This window comes from Salvia hispanica, chromosome 3, assembly GCF_029641045.1.
Source record: "Salvia hispanica isolate PSC_SH4W2 chromosome 3, Shi_PSC_v1, whole genome shotgun sequence".
In the NCBI taxonomy this organism is placed as follows: Eukaryota; Viridiplantae; Streptophyta; class Magnoliopsida; order Lamiales; family Lamiaceae; genus Salvia; species Salvia hispanica.
In genome coordinates this window covers 16,569,141-16,595,847 of record NC_142694.1, presented here as the reverse complement: position 1 = coordinate 16,595,847, position 26,707 = coordinate 16,569,141, and the positions used below count along the sequence as shown (strand labels likewise).

General features: G+C 31.6%; 1 protein-coding gene, 2 long non-coding RNA genes and 1 other non-coding gene across 4 annotated transcripts; 1 reads left to right on the top strand and 3 right to left on the bottom strand.

Moving 5' to 3' along the window:
• Positions 1-217: 217 nt before the first annotated feature.
• On the bottom strand, positions 218-758 carry LOC125213136 (uncharacterized). Its single transcript, XR_007174864.2, has 2 exons — positions 646-758; positions 218-459 (listed from the first exon to the last, which is right to left on the bottom strand). It is a non-coding gene; the product is annotated as an uncharacterized LOC125213136 (long non-coding RNA).
• Positions 759-11,084: 10,326 nt separating this feature from the next.
• Positions 11,085-13,433, bottom strand: LOC125210416 (uncharacterized). Its single transcript, XM_048109975.2, has 7 exons — positions 13,167-13,433; positions 12,668-12,799; positions 12,541-12,600; positions 12,381-12,457; positions 11,637-11,693; positions 11,468-11,534; positions 11,085-11,394 (listed from the first exon to the last, which is right to left on the bottom strand). Exons 1-7 carry the CDS (start codon positions 13,347-13,349, stop codon positions 11,275-11,277), a joined length of 696 nt encoding a protein of 231 aa, XP_047965932.1. The 5' UTR covers positions 13,350-13,433; the 3' UTR covers positions 11,085-11,274.
• Positions 13,434-14,129: 696 nt separating this feature from the next.
• TRNAK-CUU (transfer RNA lysine (anticodon CUU)) lies at positions 14,130-14,202 on the bottom strand. Its single transcript has one exon. It is a non-coding gene; the product is annotated as a tRNA-Lys (tRNA).
• A 5,094-nt stretch (positions 14,203-19,296) lies between these two features.
• Positions 19,297-20,112, top strand: LOC148930264 (uncharacterized). Its single transcript, XR_016136447.1, has 2 exons — positions 19,297-19,420; positions 19,879-20,112. It is a non-coding gene; the product is annotated as an uncharacterized LOC148930264 (long non-coding RNA).
• Positions 20,113-26,707: the final 6,595 nt, after the last annotated feature.

Sequence of the window (26,707 nt, the reverse complement as noted above, 5' to 3'; positions counted from 1 at the left end):
CTCTAAACTGTCGAATGTTCCTCTCTCTCCCCTACAAATTCATAGAACAGAAACAATCTCAACTCATCTCTCCTCCTCTCAGATTTTCTCACATCTGCTACTTGAATACTGTTATATTCCCATTTAAATTTGAGACACGTCAAAACAAGAATCCAACATAATATATTCGGCACAAAATAAATTTAAACGGATTCTCGACGAAAAGAAGAATGAAATGTACTTTAAAATGAAAAGTTGTTATTATAATCAATTTATTAAAAGAACATCTAGATTAACAAGGATAGTAACAAATGCAATAGGTAACATTTTCTGGAATAGATACAACACAGTCTGATCTAAAGAGTGTTAATCTGCGGCTAATCATAAGCACTTTGCAATAGTCTGCACATTCTCCTCCCGACCCCACTGTACAAGTGAGTTTCTCACTCGTTTGACATAGCTTTGATTTGGCATCTTCTCCTGCGAAGATTTTTATCACTAATCATCAAATTTCTAACGGTAAACAATGTTACCGACATATTATCATAGGATACAATCCATAATTAAAAGCATTGTCAATAAAAAATATTAATGACAGATTTGTCCGTCACCGTACTGAAGAAATATGCTATCGCAAAACTTGAATAGAGATATTAATGTCATTACCCGCTGCTAAGGCAAGAGAGAGATAAAACATCACTAGCAAGAGAGTTGCAATGAACTTAGCCATTAATTATGATATGAAATGATATAACTAAGAAAACAAAATTATGTGAGACTGCAATGTTATCGAATAACCCATGCACGATCGACCTATTTATACATACAAACTACAAGCTAATAAAATTGGAGATTAGGTTTTGATCATATTCATGGCAGTTTATACTTATTACTATTTCCCAACAAAAATAAAACCTCTCCCTTAATTTACTTCACTTTTCTTTTCTTTTTTTTGAGGGAGATGCTACATGATTGACTTGCCATTTGTATTTAATTTTTTTTTCCCTTCAAACAGGTACCGTGTGCAGCCTACTTATGATCGTTTTATTTATATCAAATATTATGTTGTATAATAAAGAAAAATAGGCAAAGTTTAGGCATAAATGATAACTGAAGGATGATTAGAAATAGGAATTCATAAATAGGATTGTATTCAATGTCGAACTAAATTTAAAGATCAAACTAAACACTAAATCTCACTTCATTTTATATGAATTTCATTATTTGATCTTTTTTCGTCATTATAAAAAGATTTCACTAAAATGATCTTATAAAGAACTATGTGTTGTGTGATAAAGAACTACTCCCTCCGTTCTTCAATATGTGTCCCACTTGACCCGACATGGGTTTTAGGAAATGTAATAAAAAATTAGTAAAAAAATTTTAGTGGTATGTGAGTCTTACTTTTGTCTATTAATTTTATAATATTTAGTATAAAGGAAAATGAATTAATAAAATGTGGGGTCTATTACCAAAAGTAATACTCCAAAAATGAAGTGGGACAGTAGAATAAAAGCAACATGCAATAGAAAACGAATAACAAACATAAGTTTGACACCACTAATTTATAAAGACCTTCTAAAATAATTAAATCACTGGTACATGTTATTTTTTATTTGGTTCTCTCATCTAGTTTAGATTTATTTATAATAAGAATGTTTATTTTCATATTTTATTGACAAAGCTTGAAAATTTGACAAGTTTAGGATGAATTATCCTAGAAATCTTGGCCACTTTGGGATTTTTCTATTTTAAAGAAAAGATTTTGACAACTTTTTATTTTTCTTGCCATTTCATTTCTTATTGGGTTTCTATGGCACAATTGAAAATATGTGCTGCTATATTCACTTGTCCATAACTTTTTCACATCCCCACTTGAATATTCATCTTTAAATTACCAATATACCAAGACACATACGCACTAAAACAAGAATCCAGCATAATAGGCATTCAACACAAAATAAATTAAAAAGAAATTCTCGAATAAAAGAAGAATAAAACAAAATATAAAATGAAAAGTTGTTACTATAATTATTTTATCAAAAGATTATTGAGGTTAACAAGGATAGTAACAATTGCAAAAGGTAACATTTTCTGGAATAGATACAACACAGTCTGATCTAAGGAGTGTTAATCTGCGACTAATCAAAAGCACATTGCAATAGTCTGCGCATTCTCCTCCTGGTCCCAATTTACAATTGAGTTTCCCACTAGTTTGGCAAACATTTGACGTTCCTTCTTCTCTGCCTGCAAATTTTCCGACGATAAACAGTGTTACTGACACATTATAGTCAGATACAATCTGTAATTAAAAGCATTATCAGTAAAAAAAATATTAGTGATGAATTTTTCGTCACTAATATTATACGCTGCTGAGGCGAGAGAGAGATTATGCTTACCCGCTGCTGAGGCGAGAGAGAGATAAAACATGACTAGCAAGAGAGATACAATGAGCTTAGCCATTTATTATGATATGAAATGATATAGCTTAGTAAATAAAATTATGTGAGATTGCAATGTTTTCGAATAAAACATGCACGACCTATTTATACATAACAATTTACGAGCAAATAGAATTTCAGATCCTAGGCATTCATGGTAATTAATCTCTGCATTCATTTTAAAAATAACTAAAATTTCTGCAAGATTAACGGAGATGAATATTTTTCTCCTTTAAACAAGTAGTATAATATGCTAATTAACCACAAATTATGATCGTTTGTTTTATATAAAATATTATGTTGCAGAATATATAAAGCAAGGTGCCCAAAAGTTTAGAATGTATTGGTTTAAAATTTTGTTTTGATTAGATTCCTGATTTCAATTAAATAGAATGTATTGCTTTAAATAATTGTGTTGATTAAAAGTCAACATTATTTTACTATATTTTGAAAATATCTAAATTTATTATATAAATGGCGTGATTTATTGGTATACATTGCATTGAACTAGAATTCTCTCGTGTAATTTTCAATCCATATTTACATTAGACAATATTTTGAATCTTATAGTAGAATTGGATATGATGGTTTCATATAAGCCAAAAGACTGCTCTCAAGTGTAGTGTATAAAATATAAATTGTATACTACTCCATATTATAAATCACCTATATGTATACTGTAATCACTTCAGCCATGGTTTTTTAGTTTACTTATATTTCTAAAATATTCTAGATTATTATATTAAAATTGATTATCTAAAAGCCATCTTTTTTTAACAAAATTAATATTAATAATTTTTATTTATTCGGTGATAATTCGACCCTCCAATTTATTGAATGGAATGAAAGCTTTTTCTACAAAAAGAAATCTTTTTGTCATCTCAATTTTTCACGATGGCTTTCATTGGATTAGATAGAAATGTGTATTTTATTTATGATCCATTTTCATACACTTGTAATGTCCGCATTTATTATTACATTTTTACGTTAAGACTTTGTTTTAAGAATGAGTAAGTGATTGGTTGCGAATGAAAATATTGAATGCTTGAATTGTTGTTGGTTAATAGTGTGGTGAAAGTAGTCCACGAGATTGACGCGAGATTCGTCGATGGAAAAATTTGGACGTTTATTTACGAGTATTGGAATAATACCTAAGTACTAAAATAAAACACCACAGTTTAATCAATACTCTAAATCAAATATTTGAGCCTATCACTTTTATCTATCTTGTTTTAGCCATTTTATTTCTTTTAGATGGGACCAATTTGAGAAGCCCAAAATTCCTTTCCATGACAATCTAGTCAATTATCAACGTCGTTCCAAAATTCCTGTGCAGCTTCTTCCCTTCTACACAAAGGTATATTTTTTCTCCTCAAGTTCATGTATACGAAAATCTCCATAGCTTAGCATAATCTCTTGATATGACAATTTGAGAGGAGAACCAAGACTTACTTCATAGTTCCATACATTCACGGCAGTCCACCAAATTGAATTTGTGCTATATTCACATGTTCATAATCTTTTTGACTTTAACAAATGGGAGATTACGTTAAAAAGGCATTGCTATTTGAATATTATATATATTCCCATTTAAATTTGACACACATCAAAACAAGAATCCAACGTAATATATATTCAACCCAAAATAAATTAAAAGGAATTCACGAAGAAAAGAAAAACAAAATGTAAATATAAAATGAAAAATTATTACTCCATAATTGATTTATTAAAATAACATCGAGGTTAACAAGGATAGTAACAATTGCAAAAGGTAACATTTTCCGGAAGAGATATAACACAGTCTGATCTAAATTGTGTTATTACGCGCCTAATAACAAATGCTTTGCAATAGTCTGCACATTCTCCTCCCGACCCCACTTCACATCTGAGTTGCTCACTAGTTTGGCAAACCTTTGGTGTGTCATCTTCTCCTGCGAAGATTTATCAGTAATCATCATATTTCTGACGCTAAACATTTTTATTGACATATTATCGTAGGTTACAATCCAATTAGTGACGGATTTGCCCGTCACCTTACTAACCAAATATGCTGTCGCAAAACTTGAATAGAGATATTAATGTGCTTACCCGCCGATGAGACGAGAGAGAGATAAAACATGACTAGCAAGAGAGATGCGATGAGCTTAGCCATGTATTATGATATGAAATGATATGTCTAAGAAAACAATATTAATTATGCGAGATTGCAATGTTTTCGAGTAACCCAGGCACGACCTATTTATAAATAAAAACTACGAGCTAGTAAAATTGGAGATTAGGTTTTGATATTCATATACGGTAGTTATATTTATTCCTATTTCCTAACAAAAATAAAAACTTTTCCCTGAATTTATTTCATTTTTCTTCTTTTTTTTTTTTTTTTTGAGGAGGATGCTGCATGCTTAACTTGCCATTTGTATTTAATTTTTTTTCAATTCAAATAGGTATAGTGTACAGCCTACTTATGATCGTTTTTTTTATATCAAATTAAATGTTGCAGAATAAAGAAAAATAGACAAAGTGTAGGACTCCAATGACAACTGGAGATGATTAGAAATAAGAATTCAGAAATACGATGTACTTCAAAAATAACTCAAATTAAAATAATAACATCCTTTCAACGTAACAATGTTATTAATTACTAAGTAATAAAATTAGTGAATGACATAGATCAATTCCGCAGATCGCATAAAAGACTTGTTTCTCTATTATGTCTAGTCTAGCATACTAGTCCCTTTTCAATTATCTATTTTTTTTCACCCTAAATAATATATTCTAGGAAGGTTCTTGTCTACAAATATGCAAAAAGAAAATTAAGTGGACCATACAAGGAGAATATATTTGGCATCCATCATTCCTCAATTATATATATTTTTAATTGATAGATAAACATAAATTTAGAGGATGTGACGTCACAATAAACTCAAGTCCAAAACATTTAGTACCAGGCTTTGTGTACTTTTAGCACTAGGCCAACATAGTAAACAAACCTTTTAATTTGTCAATGATATATGTTTATTTACATGTTATTATCAAAGCTTGAAAATTTTTAGAAATTTAAAATTAATTAGCATAACCTAGAAGTCTTGGGTAATTACCTTTCTAAAATTTGTGTTGTCATACTATCATATAAACCTAAAGAATTTGACTAACATCATATCTTAAAGTGAATCAACATAAGTAGACTGGTTATCCTAACTATAATATATCTATCATTAATTTATAAATTACGTATAGTTATTTATTCATACTAGTTGTTTAATAATTGTCTCATATAATCTAGCACCTAAAAGCCGCACCATAAAAAGTGAAAAACATAAAGTTACTATTGATGAGGGGTAACATCGTGGTATATTTTTATGGCAATTTTATTCTTATAAATTATTGATGAGGGGTAACATTCATAATTTATTATTCACACCAATTTTGTGATAGTTACGTTCTACATGTATGAGTTAAGTGTGACTAAATCACACTTTATACAAGTATTTTTTTTTATTATAAAGTAATTATTTTGAGCAAGTTTATTTTTCCTACATTTCATATATTACAAGACATTTTGGCTATCGTACTTTAGCTCACCACAAGTATAGGATCCAGTATTTGTTGTTTCAAAAAAAAAGTTTGGATTTCCATCACCGGTGTAAATTTGTGTTATATTCACATGTTCATAATATTTTTGACTTTAACAAAGGAAAAATTATGTTAAAAAGACATTGCTACTTGAATATTATACTCCCATTTAAAAATTTGACACACATCAAAACAAGAATCCAACGTAATATATATTCAGCACAAAATAAATTATAAGGAATTTACGAAGAAAAGAAGAATAAAATGTAAATAAAAAATGAAAAGTTATATAAAATTAAATATTATGTTGCAGAATATATAAAGCAAGATATATACCCAATTGTTAGGAAGTATTGATTTAAAATTTTGTTTTGATTAGATTCCTGATTCCAATTAAATACATTTATTTTGATTCTAAGATAGATACATTTATTTTGATTCTAAGATATTAGGAATTTTGTATACAGTTATATAAAATTTTAATTGTACAATTTTCATAAAAATCAACTCTAGGTTTGTTAATTATTCCATATATTTATATATTTTTGACGATACGTAGTCATTTTTCCATTTGGACATATAGTAATAGAATCATTTTTTTTAAATTTTATCTACTTTTTTCTTGTCTTCTACTTTATTATATTTTTATTTAATACTCTATTATTACACACTTATTTCTTAATCTTTGTGCCAAAAAGAAATGCAATTCAATTACTATGGAACGAAGAGAGTAGTAAGTAATATGTGAAAATGGAAGATTAGGTTAGTAAATTACACTTTTAGCCTTTAACAAAGGGGAGATTATGTTAAAAAGACATTGCTACTTGAATATTATATTCCCATTTAAATTTGACACACATGACACATCAAAACAAGAATCCAACGTAATATATATTCAGCACAAAATAAATTAAAAGGAATTCACGAAGAAAAGAATAATAAAATGTAAATACAAACTGAAAAGTTATTACTCCATAATTGATTTATTAAAAGAACATCGAGGTTAACAAGGATAGTAACAATTGCAAAAGGTAATATTTTTTGGAATAGATATAACACAGTCTGGTCTATATTGTGTTAATGCGCGCCTAATAACAAATGCTTTGCAATAGTCTGCACATTCTCTTCCGGGCCCCACTCTACATCTGATTTGCTCACTAGTTTGGCAAACCTTTGACGTGGCATCTTCTCCTGCGAACATTTATCAGTAATCATCATATTTCTAACACTATGACATTTTTATTGACATATTATCATAGGATACAATACACAATAAAAAATATTAGTGACGAATTTATCGTCACTAATATTATATGCTGTCGCAAAACTTGAATAGAGAGAGAGATATTAATTAATATGCTTACCCGCTGCTGAGGCGAGAGAGAGAGATAAAACATGAATAGCAAGAGAGATGCAATGAGCTTAGCCATTTATTATGATATGAAATCATATATCTAAGTAAATAAAATTAAGTGAGATTGCAATGTTTTCGAATAAATTAAAACATGCATGACCTATTTATACGTACAATTTACGAGCTAATAGAATTTCAGATCCTAGGCATTCATGGTAATTAATCTCTGCATTCATTTTAAAATAACTAGTGCAAGATTAACTTGCCATCTGTCTTTTGCTATAACTTTCAGCTTAAATCAAGGAGTAGCATTATATGCTAACCACAAATTATGATCATTATTTGATATTTTTTCGTCATTGTAAAAAATTTAACTAAAATGATCTTATAAAGAACTATGTGTTCGTGTAATAAAGAACTACTCCATCCGTCCTTCAATATGTGTCCCACTTGACTCAACATGGATTTTAGGAAATGTAATAAAAATTTAGTGAAAAAATTTTAGTGGTACGTGATTCTTACTTTTGTCTATTAATTTTATAATATTTAGTATAAAGGAAAATGAATTAATAAAATGTGGGGTCTATTACCAAAAGTAATACTCCAAAAATGAAGTGGGACAGTAGAATAAAAGCAACATGCAATAGAAAACGAATAACAAACATAAGTTGACACCACTAATTTATAAAGACCTTCTAAAATAATTAAATCACTGGTACATGTTATTTTTTATTTGGTTCTCTCATCTAGTTTAGACTTATTTATAATAAGAATGTTTATTTTCATATTTTATTGACAAAGCTTGAAAATTTGACAAGTTTAGGATGAATTATCCTAGAAATCTTGGCCACTTTGGGATTTTTCTATTTTAAAGAAAAGATTTTGACAACTTTTTATTTTTCTTGCCATTTCATTTCTTATTGGGTTTCTATGGCACAATTGAAAATATGTGCTGCTATATTCACTTGTCCATAACTTTTTCACATCTCCACTTGAATATTCATCTTTAAATTACCAATATACCAAGACACATACGCACTAAAACAAGAATCCAGCATAATAGGCATTCAACACAAAATAAATTAAAAAGAAATTCTCGAATAAAAGAAGAATAAAACAAAATATAAAATGAAAAGTTGTTACTATAATTATTTTATCAAAATATTATCGAGGTTAACAAGGATAGTAACAATTGCAAAAGGTAACATTTTCTGGAATAGATACAACACAGTCTGATCTAAGGAGTGTTAATCTGCGACTAATCAAAAGCACATTGCAATAGTCTGCACATTCTCCTCCTGGTCCCAATTTACAATTGAGTTTCCCACTAGTTTGGCAAACATTTGACGTTCCTTCTTCTCTGCCTGCAAATTTTCCGACGATAAACAGTGTTACTGACACATTATAGTCAGATACAATCCGTAATTAAAAGCATTATCGGTAAAAAAAAATATTAGTGACAAATTTATCGTCACTAATATTATACGTTGTCGCAAAACTTGAATAGAGATAATTATTAATATGCTTACCCGCTGCTGAGGCGAGAGAGAGATAAAACATGACTACCAAGAGAGATGCAATGAGCTTAGCCATTTATTATGATATGAAATGATATAGCTAAGTAAATAAAATTGAGATTGCAATGTTTTCGAATAAAACATGCACGACCTATTTATACATACAATTTACGAGCTAATAGAATTTCAGATCCTAGGCATTCATGGTAATTATTCTCTGCATTCATTTCAAAATAACTAAAATTTCTGCAAGATTAACTTGCCATCTGTCTTTTACTATAATTTTCTGCTTAAATCAAGGAGTGGTATTATATGCTAACCAAACGTTAGGATGTACTGATTTAAAATTTTGTTTTGATTAGATTCCTGATTCCAATTAAACAGAATGTATTTATTGCTTTATATTTTTGTGCTGATTAAAAGTCAGCAATATTTTACTATATTTTGAAAAATATCTAAATTTATTATATAAATTGCGGGATTTATTGTTATACTTTGCACGATTAGCAATTGATTATGATATACAATGATGAGATTTGATCTCCTGAGGGTGAAGATTGAGCGACTTATTTGAGCGCTCCCTCCACGTCAGATATTATTTTTAAATTTAATTTCTCTCTCATCTTCTCTTTCCCTTCAATTTTTTATACTCCATTTTCTGCGACTTTGCGTTCTGATGCTCTCTGACAGAAGCAAATATTGCAAATTGCAACACCGCTAATTGTGAATCTCTCTTTCTAATATCCTTCTATTCAAAAATATTGATTTTCTTTTTCCTTGACACTTCGCGTTCCTTATCATTTTGCATATCGTTTGTTCCTTTTTTGTAATTGGAAAATCCCGATTTTGTTCTCCCCATCTGTGTGCTCGCCGGCCTTTTCTCCCTCAATTTGATTGTTTTCATACTTGTTCAAGCATCGGAATCTGAATGGAGAGATTATTAATTGAAACATCTCAAATGCACACACCATGAAATCGAAAAATAGTGATATTGCTTTGGAAATCACATATCTCAATCGTATTGATTTTGGGGAATGGTTGAGTAACAAACCTCAATTTAATAGGATGTTGAAGAAACTCATTTTCAGAAAAATAAGCAAAGCAACAATGAAAAACAGATTTCGAGAGACCGTGAGCTTGGAGCAATGGTGTGTGAGATGGTTGGACTTTTTTTTTTTGCAAGAATTGTGATAGAAATTATCTAGATGAAGACGTAATGAAGAATTTTAATTGTGGGTATTGTAGCTCTACCCAAATTTGATCTATAATTGGACAGAAATATGTGAATCGATCATAAAAATCGATGTTGATATATATCTTTGTGAGCAATTCATTGAAATTTTCTCGATTTGCGAAAATAATGAACTTGATGAAACTTTTTTCTGGTGTTTTAATATAAACTTGATATTTCCGTTGTTAGATTAATGGAGTTGCAAGAGATGGCGTAGATTTAATTCTCCAGAATCCAGATTACATGAATTAACGAAGAAGACGAAGCAGAAAGAGAAACAATATTAAAACTTAATAAAGTTTGCTGCCGTTGATGACACGTCAGACTCGCTCACATAAGTCGCTCATTTCTCTCGCCCAGCATATCACCTCTCACCGCTCATTACTATATCATTGTATAATGATATAGTAATTACTAAATAAAATTATGTGGGATTGCAATGTTTACAAATAATCCAAGCATGACCAATATATATACGTTCATACATTTACGAGATAATTAATCAATTTTCTGATTCTACCATAGTAAAATGTCTCTATTACTATGGAACATATCAAAATGGAAAAATGAATCTATTACTATGGAACACAGGGAGTAGTACTTCATCTGTTCCATAATAATAGAGTCATTTTTCCATTTGGACATATGGTAATAAAGTCATTTTTTTTAAAGTAACACTTTTTCCTCTCTTACTGTATTCTCTCTATTTTTTTTGTCTTCTGCTTTATTATCTTTTTATTTACTCCGTCCGTCCCAAAAAAAATGTCACACTTTCCTTTTTAGTTTGTCCCACAAAAGATGTCACATTTCTCTTTTTGGAAAAAGTTCTCTCTCACATGAATATAAAAATTATATTTTCTCTCTCCATTTATCACACAAAACAAAACCTCCTAAAATCTTCTGTCGTCCCACAAGTGTGACGGATTACACACGTTTTTCTTAATCTTCGTGTTGAAAAGAAATGCAATTCAACTACTATGGAACGAAGGGAGTAGTAAGAATGTGAAATTGGAGGATTAGGTTAGTAAATTACACTTTGTCAAAGCCATTAACCTAATTCCTATCACTAGTATACAAGATACAAACACAAAAACCAGTGCACATACTAACTAACTAATTAAACCCTTTTTATTCTGTGAAAAACAAAAGAACAAAGCTCTAAACTAGTAGAATGAAGAATCAGTAAACAAAACGAAGCAAAGCGAGAGTAACAGCAGCAATGGAAGCAAATGTCCCAACACAATATTTGACCAACTCGTATTTTAATGATTCTATGTTTGCCCTCAGCACATGAATTTCCTGACACAGGATTCAATGTAACAATTTAGCATCAAATTGTAAGAAAATTTGAGAAATTTAATTAAGTACTGACTCGATCAATCTTGCTGTTGAGGTTAATTGCGTCTTGATGGTGATGATTGAGCTCATCCCTTATTCGCCTGATCCATCACCAACAACAAATTTATCAAATTGGTTTACCTTATTTATATGCACAAGAAATTAATTATGTCTCTCTCTTTATTTATTCCATCCATACATACCCTTTTTCGAGATTAAGATCCAACTTCAACCCTGCTGTGACTTTGTCTATTTCATACCTAAACAAATAAGTATCGATGTTACAAACCAAACAAGATAACTCGTTTCAAAAGAGTAGTCAATCATGAAAGAAGCATATTTGGCCCATTAAAGAGTTGGCCCATTTGATTTTATATAATTCCCTCCGTCCCATAAAAATAAGCCCTTTAGGGCTGGCACGGGTTTTAATGTATAATTTGGTAAAGTAAGAGAGAAGGAGAAAAATGTTGTCATAAATAGATTATGGACTATTTATATGAGATGAAAGAAAAAGGAAATATGGTCTATTTCTATGGGACTGATGGAGTACCATATATATGTTGTTTTGATCACACATAGAGTATATTGTTTTGGTTATCTAACTAGTTTACCGGAAGAGAGAATCTATTTGGTCTAATAAACTCACATCTGGAGTCTGTTTGGTCACTAAATCCCACATCTGTTGTTTTGGCCATGGGATTAGTTTATCAAAAGAGGGAGTCCATTTGATCTATAAATTCCAATATTCCACATCTATTTTTGCGGTCACGAGACTAGTTTATTGGAAGAGAGATTCTATTTGGTCAATAAATGACACATCTTTTATGTGACAGACCAAACAAAAAAAGTTATTAGGAGAGAATTGAGCTCATTTGGGCTATAAATTCCACATCTGTTGTTTCACATAATCGATACGAGACATTGGAATCCGTAACAATGGCGCGCACCTTAACTCACTGCGGATTTTATCGATGTCGGACTTCAATTTCTCATTCTCTTGTTGCAGCAAAGAGACATGGTGAATCTACATTTCATATCATCACCATAAATAATTTTTCTTCCATCCATCAACAAGGTTTACACATTTCAAAGAGACAAAAAACATACCACATTACTTTTAACTTCGCTTTCGAATTTGGAGGAGTTTGATTCGATCGTCATCACATTCTAGAAAAAACCGAATTAATCTATGGATAAACAATCAAAAGAAGAAAACAAGGTTGAAAATGCTGACTTTCTCCATGTCAACTTTGGTGGCGAAGTTGTGAGCCACATTGTCGTAGCTGTCGTTTTGAACGTCCTTGAGCGCCTCCGTGATTGCCTCCGCCTGCTTCGTTGGAATCCCCTTCGCCTCGAATTTCCTCACCTAATCAACCAAACGTCGACAAAGATGAAAAAAAAGAAGAAGATGATAATTATGTGTGTGTTAGAAATGGTAATGCCTGAAGCCAAAAGTCTCGGGTTCGAGTTCATTGTGATGCGATTTTTAAATTTACTCTATCTGTCCCCTAAAAATAGAAACTTTCTATATTAGGAATTTTTTTTCTCTCTAATAAGGTGCGACCTAATTTCCATTAATACACGTTACTTTCTATATCTCTCTTAGTTTACTAATTATGTATTAAAATTTATGTCATTTCAAAAGTTCATATTTTTAGGGCACAGAGGAGGAAGTAAATTCATTTGCCTATAAAAAAAAGGTGTTGAAAATGAGAGAGAAATAAATAATTTACGAGAGCCAAAGTGTCGACGAGGATGAGGCGTTTGCAGTCGGGACTAACGAGATCGCACAAGGGGCGAGCCTCGGGTTTGGCGATGTCGGAGAAGGTCCGGGATGCGAATCGCGATCCGACCCGGCTGGCGCCATGCAAGCGGGGGGCAATTAGCAGAGCCCGCCTGCAGTATGCGGCTGCCATTTGAGATGAAAATGTGATTGATTGGTTGAATTGTGAGGAATAAACATGTATGATGAAGATGGGCTGATTAGCCAAAAACAATCAACAAAAGGGGGGAGAGATGTGTTTATATGTAAATGGGAAATTGAGTGGAAAACTAAAAATGGAAGATATCATAAAGGAAAAAGGTGGGGAGATATATAATTGATGGTTGTAATGAGGAGACAACCAAAAATTATGGGGAGCAGTCCAATTGATATAATGGAAGCTAACTTCTTTCAAAACAAGCAAATACTTAAACCTTTTAAAATAAACAAAAGGAAAAAAAACAAGCAATATTTGAAGCTTAAAAAGCTAAATTAAAGAGAGAGAAAAAGCAATATTTAAAGTTTTAAGAAATAAAAAAAAGGGGGAAAAAACAAGCAATACTTAAAGCTTAAAAAGCTAAATAAAAGGGAAAAAAAAAGCCAAGCAATACTTAAAGCTTTAGATATAAGTAAAAGGAAATTCTCGAACCCAAAAAATAATTAAAGGAAAAAACAAGCAATACTTATTACTTGAAGCTCTTAATTTAAGCCCCAAAAAATAAGAAGGAAAAAAAGGAAAAACTAACAAAAGGGAGAAAAAAATAAAAAAAAGCAATACTTGAAGCTTTAAAATATGTAAAGTGGAAAAAATGAGAAAACCAAGCAATATTTCAAGCATTAAAATTTAAAAGCCCCAAAAAATAAATTATAGGAAAAAAGGGAAAAACTAACAATACTCAAAGCTTTGAAATTTTGAAAAAAAATTCATGCAAAGCGCCCACCGTGGGGCTCGAACCCACGACCACAAGGTTAAGAGCCTTGCGCTCTACCAACTGAGCTAGACGGGCTTCTTGGAAATTGATGAAGCTATTAGTTTAAAATAACTTAATAAATTTGAGTGTTAAGTGATTTTGCAAAGATATTTTAAAAATATTAGATGAATACTTATAGTATCAAATAAGTTTCTCATATATAATATGACACTACTACTATTTACAGTTACGCTATTTTCCTCTTATACACTTGTGAAATTTTATTCTCTTCATTTCATAACTCTATTTTGTCTAAAATCTTCAACCGAATATCATCTCAACCTTTTTGTTTCATACTCATTTAATAAGAAATATTCCCTCCGCTCCCAAGGAAGATTACCCCTTTCTTGGATGGCACAAGATTTTATGCAAATTTATTTTGTGTATTGAGAGGAGAGAGTAAAGTAAGAGAGAAGGAATAAAGTAGAGATAAAGATGTTCTCATTTTAAGTAATGAGTCATCTTAATTGTGACAAACTAAAAATGAAAGTGGGTCATCTTCAATAGGACGGAGGGAGTACTTGTTAGGTTTTCGGTATGATTGACACAAATTACTATCAAGTTCTTTTTGTTTAGTCCATGCGATGTATGAAAGACGAGGCATTGGATTTAGAGAATTATTGCTTTAATAATAATAGTATTATCTTATGATGACTCATTATTGCGTGTGTATGTCACAAAAACAAAAAGCATGTCACAAAATTTACTTATGTGTATATTTTCGATCGATGTGTGCGAGGATGTATTCAACTACTCCATATTTTGTTGCACCATTAACAATTTTTTTTGACATATATACCTCATAATCTTACTAAAAATCATGTCAATATTAGACAATTACAGCGGTCTAAATGAACGATTAGGTAGTAAATTAGTTACCCTTGTCAAAATCAAATAACGTAATTACTTTATCTAATTCCTATCAATAGTAAACACTACACAAGCACAAAAACCAATGGTAGAATTAATTAACTATAAACCCTTTACTCTAATATAATGAACAGAGTTGTAATTAAGCTAGCAGAATCTGTAATGAAATTTTTGTTACTATTATTTATTAATAAACTAATATTGAGTTAGCAACGATAATAACATATGCAAAAAGTCTCCTTTGTTGGAATAGTAACTATACATTGTGCTCCAATGGATTTTAAGCTACGGCTAGTTAGAAGTGTGTTGCAATAGTCCGTGCATTTTCCTCCCGCCCCGACTTGACACTCGACTTTCCCACTCGTTTGACAAACCTTGTTTTCGGCTTCTGGCCTCACTCTACCTGCAAATTTTATCAACTCGTGAGACTATGAGAGATCGAGAGGGAGGGACCGAGAGAGAGAGATGATACGCTTACCGGCTGAGGTGAGCGAGAGATAAAGCATGACTAGGAAGAGAGATGCGACGAGCTTAGTCATTACAAACTTGTGATGTATTGTGAGATAGCTAAGCTAGTATAAAAAAATTCTCTTGTTGGAATTGAGATCATTTGGAACAATTATTGGTTAATTATATAGGAAATACTGTGCTTATCATTAGATGAATATTTCTATAAAAATGAGTTTGTCATATACAATTTGATGTTATTTACAATTATACTATACTTGTGAAAATTTATTGTCTCGATTTCATAACTCTATCTTCTCTCAAATCTTCAACCGAATACCCCTCTCAACCTTTTTTTTATCGTTTCATTTAATGAAAAAATACCTTATTAATTTTTTCGTATGATTGAACAAATTACTATATATCATGTTGGTTTTATTTAATTGTGATTTGATCTCATACACAGTATTTATTAACTGGCCATGGCTGAATTGGACCGATTTGATTTTTGTTGTGTTTCATTTAATTAAGGTTTAATTGTGTGTAGATAAACGAAGTTAACAAAATTTTAGTTTTTAGCTAAAAAATATATTTTGATAAACGTTACACAAACAATTAACCGATCTCAAACCAAATTTCTTCCCCTCGTTTATAGTAATATAGCTAGAAAATTACTAGTTCAGTTCGAACTAGGTTTAAATTTTCCACAATCTGGTTCCCACAATTGTTAAATGCTTTAAAATTCAATATTTATTCCGGTTCGAACCAAATAGGAAATATTGCATGTATTAATTCATTAGGATGAAGTGAGAGTGTGATATCAAGATTAAAGTAGCCAAAGTCTAAAAGCAAAAATGACAAATTAAGGAAACAAATGTTTATATCTAAGACCAACCTCTGATTAACAAGTATCTAATTCACTAATTCAAAATTATATTTTTAAGAAACGACCCAAAATGGAAATAGTTTTTATTGTTAAAAAACGGATGGAAGTAGATGAATAATTATATCAAATAAGTTTCTCATATATAGTTTGACACTACTATTTACAGTTACGGTATTTTCCTCTTATAAACTTGTGAAATTTATTCTCTCCATTTCATAACTCTATTTTCTCTCTACTCTTCAACCGTATATCATCTCAACCTTTTTGTTTCATACTCATTTAATAAGAAAAATACTTTATCAGTTTTTCGGTATGAATGTATGATTGACACAAATTACTATCTTGTTCTTAATATTTAAGTCCATGCGATTTATGAAAGACGAGGCATTGGATTTAGGGAATTATTGCTTTAAAAATAAAATCGTTAGTTATATCTTATGATAACGTACATATGTCACTAAAATAAAAAGCATGTCACAAAATTTACTTATGTAATACCCGCATCATATTTTCTTTCCTTTCGTTTTGTTTTAGATCGAACTAAGGATGTGAAGTTCTCCGTTCATGAAGAATTAATGGAACTCGAGCCTTGTTGTTGCGTTTTTTTTTACTTTTAATTGCAAGGAAGAAAATACATAATCTATTAAACCAAACAATTGGAAATTTCAATGGTAGAACAGCAAGAATTTTCGTGTAGTTTTCTTTTTCAATAAGAGAACAACTAACCATCAAAACACTTCAATACATAGAACAAGGTTTATTGCAGTGAACAAAAAAAAAATATAATAAATATGTTACATGGATAAAATCCTCAAATAAAGGAAACAAGAAAAGGGAAGATAAAATGTGCATTAAGCAAATGGCATCGGTCTCTCCTTCCGGGCTGGAAGTCGCGGCCCATCCGATCATCCGTCGGGCCGAGGCATCAAGACATCTCGAACAGCCGCTTGGCAGCTCAAGCCCCCCCCCCCCCCCCTCCCAACCTGCAATAAAGAGACTAGCTTAAGCTACCAAGGAAAAAAAAACAAAAGGAATTAAGTGCTACAATTTAAAGAAATGGGACAACATCTCTTTTGTTAAGAGACCAAAGACTGCCAAAAAGGGGTAAGTTCAGCCACAAGCAAACAAGTCCAGCCACAAGCAGACAGAGAGGATTAATGGCCGAGTACTAGGTACTCATGTAGAGCCAATCCTCAAGTATAACTTGCTGCAGGATTTTAGTCAAAAAGGGAGGATCCTCTGCAAGAAGGGAACAAGGTGGTATGACAGCCAAATTAATTCTCCATAGTACACCAAGCTCGGCCTATAAAGGCCCCTCCACACCACACACCAACTCCTTTCACACACACTACAAAATTCAGCAAAAACAGAGAGTTAGAGGGTAGAGCAAGTAGTGAGCAGCAGCAAGTCAGCCACTCCTTCGAATTCCAGAGGTAATACACCTCCATCCTTTTCTCCCAATCAAATTCTCATGTCATCATATAGAGGCACCACAAATTAAGAACCACAATCAATATAACACAAGCACACCCTCTGCCCTTGTTAGAACATCATGCTAGCTCAAGAACATAGAACCATGGCTATAGGAATCTCATAACAGTAGTAGCCTTGTTAGAGCTTTAACACATAAATGGAACAAGAAGTACAATAGGCTGCCTTTATGCTCGAAACCAGTAGCACACATATGTAGAAATTCGTTCCAGGGAGCTAGTGTTCCCTCCAAAAAATCAACTCAATTAAACACAACCAATCGAACAAACCAGATTGAACACCCCCACGGCGGTTAATTGAAAATACAGAAAAGAACGCAACTTGGAGTAGAGAACTTATCTTCGGGGTGAGTCGGGGCTGTTCGGAGTTGTTTTGGGGACTGCCGTGGCGGTTCGAGAGTGTCTCGGCGAAGGACGGTGGCTGCCGACTTCGTACGGGCAGCAGGGGCTGACCACGCGATGGAGGCAGCAACCGTGGCTGGAACTGTGACGTCGATTGGACGCGACGATGGCAGAAGTAGACGCCCTCTCTGGGGCGTTGAGATCCCGGCAGCGAGGCCTCGCGAAGCGGTGGCGGCGGCGCTGGTCTTCAAGGCGGACCAAGCAGCGTCTGCCTCAGCCGGAGATGCCGGCGACGACGCTGAGCCGCCGAGAACGAACGAGGGATGAACGGAGAGGGAATTGCGGAGGCGCTATTTTCCCCAAGTTCTCGCGCGACGACAGCAGCAAGGGCTCGCCGCCGGTCAATAATTGACGGCGAGACAACGGCGTTGACAGCGAGACAACGGCGTTGACAGCGAGACAGCGGCGACCCGACGAAGTGGCGGCGAACGGTGCTCCGGCGACCTGGTGGAGCGGCGATACCGCCGAGAGGGAAGAGGGAGAAGGTCTAGGGTTGTGTGTGTTGATTTGGGGATTGTGTTAGAGGGAGAGGTCGATGGAAATGAGAAGAAAGGAGTGATTGGGCCTCTTTGTTTTATTAGTTGTTGGGCCTGTTTCTTTTAATTAAGTTGGGCCTCTCCATTAAAAGTAAATATGGGCTTAAGAAAGGTTAGAAATGGGCTGCCTTTTAATTGAATTTAATTATGGAGTTGGGCCACCAACTAAATTAAAGTATGGGCTAGGAAATTAATTAAATCATGGGCTCTTCTATGATGTTGGTTAAATAATTAATGGTCCGCTAAATTATTTCCACGATGATAAATTTAATTCCCGGACTTTAGTATTAACGCTCGAATAAGTTATGGTACGAAATGATGAAAAGACCTCGAGTCTATGTTAGTGCTTGAATAAAATATATAGGAGGTAACGCTCATTCGTTAAACGAATAATTGGTAGACCTCCACACCAAACTAAATCGCAAGATTTATTTAGTGCTCAAGGACTTTTTATGAATTAAGGAAAAGGAATAAAATGATCACGCACTTAGGATGCATTCATGTTTAAGCTTAATGGATATCTCAAAATCTAATTAAGTACCTTTTTATTTCCTAAAGGGACGTCTTCGAACGTCATCTAAGACCAAGTTAAGGAAATTTCGGAAGGAGCTTTAGCTTTTGAGGTGGGCATTCTTTCAAAACGTGATTTCAGTATGAAAATGTGAATCTTTGCTCAAGTATGTTGTCATGCCATGTTTTGTTTTATGATTACCTATCTGCTTGGCTATGCCAATTCAAGTTAAATCGAATTCGGGTCCCAGTAGGGCCGCAAACCCTACTCGGACTAGTGTACACATGAGGGGACCGTGAGCTAACAAAGGAGTTGGCCGGTCCAGTGACCGTCGTGGAATGTGGCCACATTCCCGGTTTACATCAGTTTCAGATATGGTATATCTATGTTATGTGATTGCGCAATCAAATCTTTACTCAAGGAAAAGTATTTTAGTGACTCGGGTCTTTTAAGTAAAACCCCGTGATCACTCAACTGTGGCATTGACAATTAAAGATAGAACCATTTTTGGCAATGTGCCCACTGAGTATATCAAATACTCAGCCCTGCATGTTATTTTCAAATGTGCAGGTTGAACGTGGACGAGCAGGCGAAGGTGTTGGGACAAGCTTTTCTTTTAAATAAGTAGTTAGGTAGCCCAAAGTAGCATGTCTTCATACGTGCTATTTTGTCTTGGACTCTTCTGCTGCAAATCTAGAGCTGTGTGCTAGAAAGCTATGAACTTAGTCTTGATACTCTGAACACGTTTTGACTATGTACCCATATGCCTTTGATACTATTGATTTAAGTGATTTCATCCTTTTATTGTTGTCCCTTGATTATTGAGAATTGTTTAGTCGTGAAATAGCTACACTCACTAGCACTAGGGAGTTGTGGTCGTGACAACTTATGTGTATATTTTCGTTTGTAACATAAATATATCGATGTGTGCGTGGATGTATTTAACTACTCCATATTTTATTGCACCATTAACAAAAAAATTTTACATTCCTCATATTCTTACTAAAATGATAATTAATTGAGAATGGACGATTAGGTAGTAAATTACCATTGTCAAAATCAAATAACGTAATTACTCGCAGGGACAGAACAAGAAGTTTGAAAAAGCCGGTGCTGAATTAAAGTAAAACATTTTATATTTAATTTTATATATAAATTTTTTGAAAATTTTGTGAGACACCAGATGATAATTATAATTAAAAAAAATCAATAAATCTCCATTATCAAGTACTTCCCCTTTCCACAATAATTGTCACTCTTTTTCATTACGGTTCATCCCACAATAATTGTCACACTTCATTTTTACCATAAATGGTTAGTAGGACCGACATTGCACTAACTCACTTAACTCGCATTTTATTACAAAACCAATATAAAATAAGTGGGTCTCACATCCCACTAACTTTTTCAATCAACTTTTCTTTACATTTCTTAAAATTCGGGCTCACAATAAAAGTGACAATTATTGTGGGATGGAGAGAGTATATATATTAATAAACTCCAAATGCAATCTAAATTCATAGCTATTTTCCAAATTAATAAACCAAAGTACAAAGTAATTCACAAATCACTATCATAATTTCTTAAAATGCAATTCTAAATTGAACGTACAAGTAAAGTATCAAGTCTTGATTCACTGTCCCTAAATAAACACATATAAATCTCAAAATTTTAATTATATTTGAAATAAATTTGGATGGTAAATAAAAGCGATTTTTAGAATGCATTTTTTACCTTTTTGCATCGTTACTTTAATTTAAATACTAAAAATATTATAAAGTCACCAAATAAATGTATATATTAGATTAGATTAATTGTAAATTATAATCATAATAAAAATTAATCTGGCTATGGACCCACCAAAACTGGATAGAGACATAGTAATTGAATTTTAAAATAGAAAAATATGTTGCAGGATGGAGTAGTCTATAGTGTATATACTCGGTACCTTTCCTTGAAAATTTGACACAGCTTACTATTTCGGTCCGTCCCTAAAAGTTTGACATACTTCACTTTTACTATTTTTGGTAGTGGACCTCACATTTCATTAACTCATTCATACTCACATTTTATTATAAAACTAATACTTTAAAAATAGGACCCACATTCCACCAACTTTTTCAACTAACTTTCCATTACATTTCTTAAAACTCGTGCCGGGTCAAAATGTGTCAAAATTTGGGGGACGGAAGTAGTAACTTTTTTGTAAATTCACACGTTTCCATTCTCATTTCTCCTTTTTTCCCCCTTCTTCCTCAACATTACGCACAAGGACAACTGCTAATTCCCCACATTCGGGCTCGGCCATGAAGGGTACTGGTCCGGCGCCGGCCAAGCCCCCTGATTACTCGTATTTAATTCCTATCAATAGTAAACATTACACAAGTACAAAATGTGAAAAATGCGAAGCAAATGTAAATATATATGAAAATATTGTTATTCTTATTTATTAAAATGATATTGAGGTTAGCAACGATAATAACATAAGCAAAAACTCTCCATTTTTGGAGTAGCAATAAAACAATCTGATTCAAGCTGGTTTTTTATTTTGTAGCTAGTTAGAAGCTTGTAGCAAAAGTCTTTGCATATTCCTCCCGCTCCGTCCTCGACTCGACACTCGACTTGCGCCCTCGTTTGACAAACCTTGCCTGCAAATTTTATCAACTCATGAGAGATCGAGTGGAAGAGACGGAGACCGAGAGAGATATGATGAGCTTACCGGAGGTGAGCGAGAGATAAAGCATGACTAGGAAGAGAGACGCCACGAGCTTCGTCATTACAAACTTGTGATGAATAGTGAGATAGCTAAGCTAGTAAAAAAAAAATACTCTTGTTGAGATTGAGATCATTTGGAATAGTTATTGGTTATTTATATATTGGAAATACTCTGCTTATTTAGTAGATCATTAGATGAATATTTCTATCAAATTAATGTCTCTTTATAATTTGTGGTTATTTACAATTATGGTTATTTCATAACTCTATCTTCTCTCAAATATTCAACTGAATACCCTTTCAACTTTTTTGTATTGTTCCATTTAATAAAAAGAATAATGATTTAGAGACATAATGTCTTCATGCCATAATACCATATGTCATTTTGCTATAAATTTAATGTAAATATGTACTAATATACCCTTAATTTAAATAAAAGGAAATTATATAAATATTTATGTAGTACTATAACGTTTATTATGAAAGGAAAGTTAATACCTTAATAACTTTCAATAACTTTAGGGAATTGTAATTAAGTCATTTAACAACTTTCTATATTATAAAAATGACTTTACGATTTAATTTAATTAAGTCAATACCTTAATAATGTTCACTTTTTGATTTAATTTAAAATTCTATATTATAAAAATGACTATATGCATATATATTTAATTTCTTAATGTTATTACCAAACGAAATAATCATAGTTATTCAATCCAATTATTTTATTATCTAATCACTTTTAAAATTTTACTCCCTAATAGTCATTCACGTCTATTTATTCTATTAGTATTTAAAAATTACTCATCTAATAGTGATTTATATCAAATTATTTCATTATTAAATAATTCATAAAATTATATTGTAAACATATAGTGTATGTATAAATACCTAATTTCTTATCGATATCATTCAACAAAAGAATAATAGTCATTCACATTAAATTGTGTTATTAGTTGTATTAAATAATTATTAAAATTCTAAAATATAAAATCAAGTACATATATTACTACTTAATTTATTAGTGATATCATCCAATGAAATAATAATAGTTATTCTTATCAAATTATTTTGTTATCAAATTATCTTTACTAAACCATAAAAACTAGTAATGTGTATATTTAACGAATTCATGGTAATTAAGTGTATTTCTTAGTGTACCATCGTTACTTAATAATAGTTAATGTGAAACATGACTAAATTTATTATATATAATTGTATTATAAGTAAACTATAATTTATAATAGTCATTTTTCATCAACTATTTTCTTATTAAATAATTTTTTGATTTTTTAAGTTATAAAAAAGAATTCTTTCATATGCTCTTATGTTCTTAATGTTATCATTCAAAGAGTTAATCATATAATAAAGTGGATTTTCTAGTGTATTCATCGTCACACAAAAATCGTGAAACACGACTAAAATTGATATTATTAAAATTGATATTATAATTGAAAGTAAATTAAAATTGTAGTAATAGTTATTGTTATCCAATTATATTATTATTAAATAATTAATAAGATTTTTAAGTTATGAAGAAAATACATGGTATCTAATAATTATCGGCCGATGTGAGCGAGAGATAAAGCATGACTAGGAAGAGAGACGCCACGAGCTTCGTCATTACAAACTTGTGAGATAGCTAAGCTAGTAAAAAAATACTCTTGTCGAGATTGATATCATTGGAACAGTTACTGGTTATTTATATATTGGAAATACTCTGCTTATTTAGTAAATCATTAGATGAATATTTCTATCAAATGAATTTCTCTTTATAATTTGTGGTTATTTACAATTATGCTTATTTCATAACTCTATCTTCTCTCTGGCTCGACTTATTTTAACATAAGTGATACTCGCATGTTTACGGGGCTAGTGTAGCAATTAGCAAACAAGAGTATCGTATCCCACAGAGACAAATTTGTATCAACTTAACAACCACGAACAAATGTTGACTACTATCTAGAGAATCGGGAATGTTTGGTTTTTTTCTAACACTAAGAAAAGCATATAATGAGCAAATAAACAAATAAAAGCAAGTAAACACGAAGAAAAGATAATATGGAGAAAATTGTAGAACTCAAGGATTCGATGGACAATTCCAAGCTCGTATCCAAGAAAATTGCCTTACCTTTTGGTGTCTCTAGAATTACTAAGTCGACCAAAATTATAGATTAAACTCCCTCCCGAGGTGAGAAACCTGCAGATTAGGTGCTAGGATTGAAGTCCCCTTTTAATCCTAAAACCCCTAACTCTCAAAAGCTCGATTAGGTCAAAGAACTCACTCAAAACCTCAACTCTCCCGAGTTTTATTGCATTAAGGTGTGAATTATTCTTATTTCCAGATTAATTATTTTATCTCCCGATTAATCTAATTAATCCTACACAATCAAATGGTGATCAAGCAATTGAAAGGAATAAATCCATGAATAATCAAATAACTACAAGAGCAAGGTAAGAACAAAATTAATTGGATAAAAACTATGAAATTAGTGCATCTTCACCAAGAATTCTACAAGAAATGTTTAGCTACTCATGTTATTCACAAAAACCATGTTTGAAACAAAGAATTCAATGCAATACATAAGAGATGGATACTAAGAACTCTGAATCTAGGAATGAAGTCTTCAATCTTCCGATCTAGAGTCTTCAATCTTCAATTCTCTCTCTCAAAGTGTTCTTGGAGGTGTGTGTGAGTGTTGGAGGCGGTCAGGTAGAATGATGCTTAACCCTAGCCTTTTTCTTCTTTTTCCTTTCTCAAAAATCGTGTTTTCTGCAAAATAAATAATTCGCCAAAACAGTGCACCCGGCCGCGTGAATTAATACACTGTAAATTCATCCGGCCGCGTGAAGATTTTCGACCCCTTTCGGACTCTTTCAGCGCAGATTCGTTGTACCCGGCCAGGTGAATTTACAGGGTAATAATTCACCCGGCCGCGTGGAAGTTTCTGGACTGCGCAGTGTTCTTATAACGGCCATAACTTCTTCTACCAAACTCCGATTGAGGTGTGCAAGATACCCACACGAAGCTCTTTTAAAGACGAAGAGATTGATATGGATTAGGGGCCGATTGGACTTCAAAACCTCCAGTAAAAATTGTCATAAACCAAGGCTGCTGCACATCCATATATTTAGTACATTTTTCTACACATTCTTAACAAAGTGGTCAACATACCAACATAATAGAGTAGTAGATATAAACACGCTCAATAATAGACAAAATAGGATCAATTCATACAAAACCACCCTCTAAAACCATGTAAAATCCAAGTATGTCACTCTCAAATCTTCAACTGAATACCCTCTCAACTTTTTTGTATCGTTTCATTTAATAAAAAGAATAATGATTTAGAGACATAATGTCTTCATGCCATAATACCCCTATGTCATTTTGCCATAAACTTAATGTAAATATATACTAATATACCCTTAATTTAAATAAAGGAGATTATATAAATATTTATGTAGTACTATAACGTTTATTATGAAAGGAAGTCAATATCTTAATACTCCCTTCGTCCCGCTTTAGCAGTCCCATTGACTTTTCTGCACTCGTTTTATAAAAATGATAATAAATAGTTAAAGTGGAGAAATATAAAGTAAAAAATAGAATAATATAGAGAAAAGTCTTATCTACATTATTCTCTTTTTTACTTTATTATTTCTCTACTTTAACTATTTATTATCATTTTTACAAAACGAGTGCAGAAAAGTTAATGAGACTGCTAAAGCGGGACGAAGGGAGTAACTTTCAATAACTTTAGGGAATTGTAATTAAGTCATTTAACAACTTTCTATAAATTTGCGTAAGGGAATTGTAATTAAGTCATTTAACAACTTTATGTAAATTTGCGTAATATAAAAGGATTTGAATTAACTTATCATAAAATGGAGAATTTTATTTATTGACTGTATTATTTAAATACTAATATAAAAGTTAACTTTTCGATTTAATTTAAAATTCTATATTATAAAAATGACTATATGCATATATATTTAATTTCTTAATGTTATTATCAAACAAAATAAATCATAGTTATTTAATCAAATTATTTTATTATCTAATCACTTTTAAAATTTTACTCCCTAATAGTCATTCACATCTATTTATTCTATTAGTATTTAAAAATTACTCATCTAATAGTGATTTACATCAAATTATTTCATTATTAAATAATTCATAAAATTATATTGTAAACATATAGTGTATTTATAAACACTTAATTTCTTATCGATATCATTCAACAAAAGAATAATAGTCATTCACATCAAATTGTGTTATTAATTGTATTAAATAATTATTAAAATTCTAAAGTATAAAATCAAGTACATATATTACTACTTAAGTTATTAGTGATATCATCCAACGAAATAATAATAGTTATTCTTATCAAATTATTTTGTTATCAAATTATCTTTACTAAACCATAAAAACTAGTAATGTGTATATTTAACGAATTCATGGTATTAAGTGTATTTCTTAGTGTACCATCGTTACTTAAAAATAGATAATTGTGAAACATGACTAAATTTTTTATATATAATTGTATTATAAGTAAACTAAAATTTATAATAGTCATTTTCATCAACTATTTTTTTATTAAATAATTTTTTAATTTTTTAAGTTATAAAAAAGAATACTTTTATATGCACTTATGTTCTTAATGTTATCATTCAAAGAGTT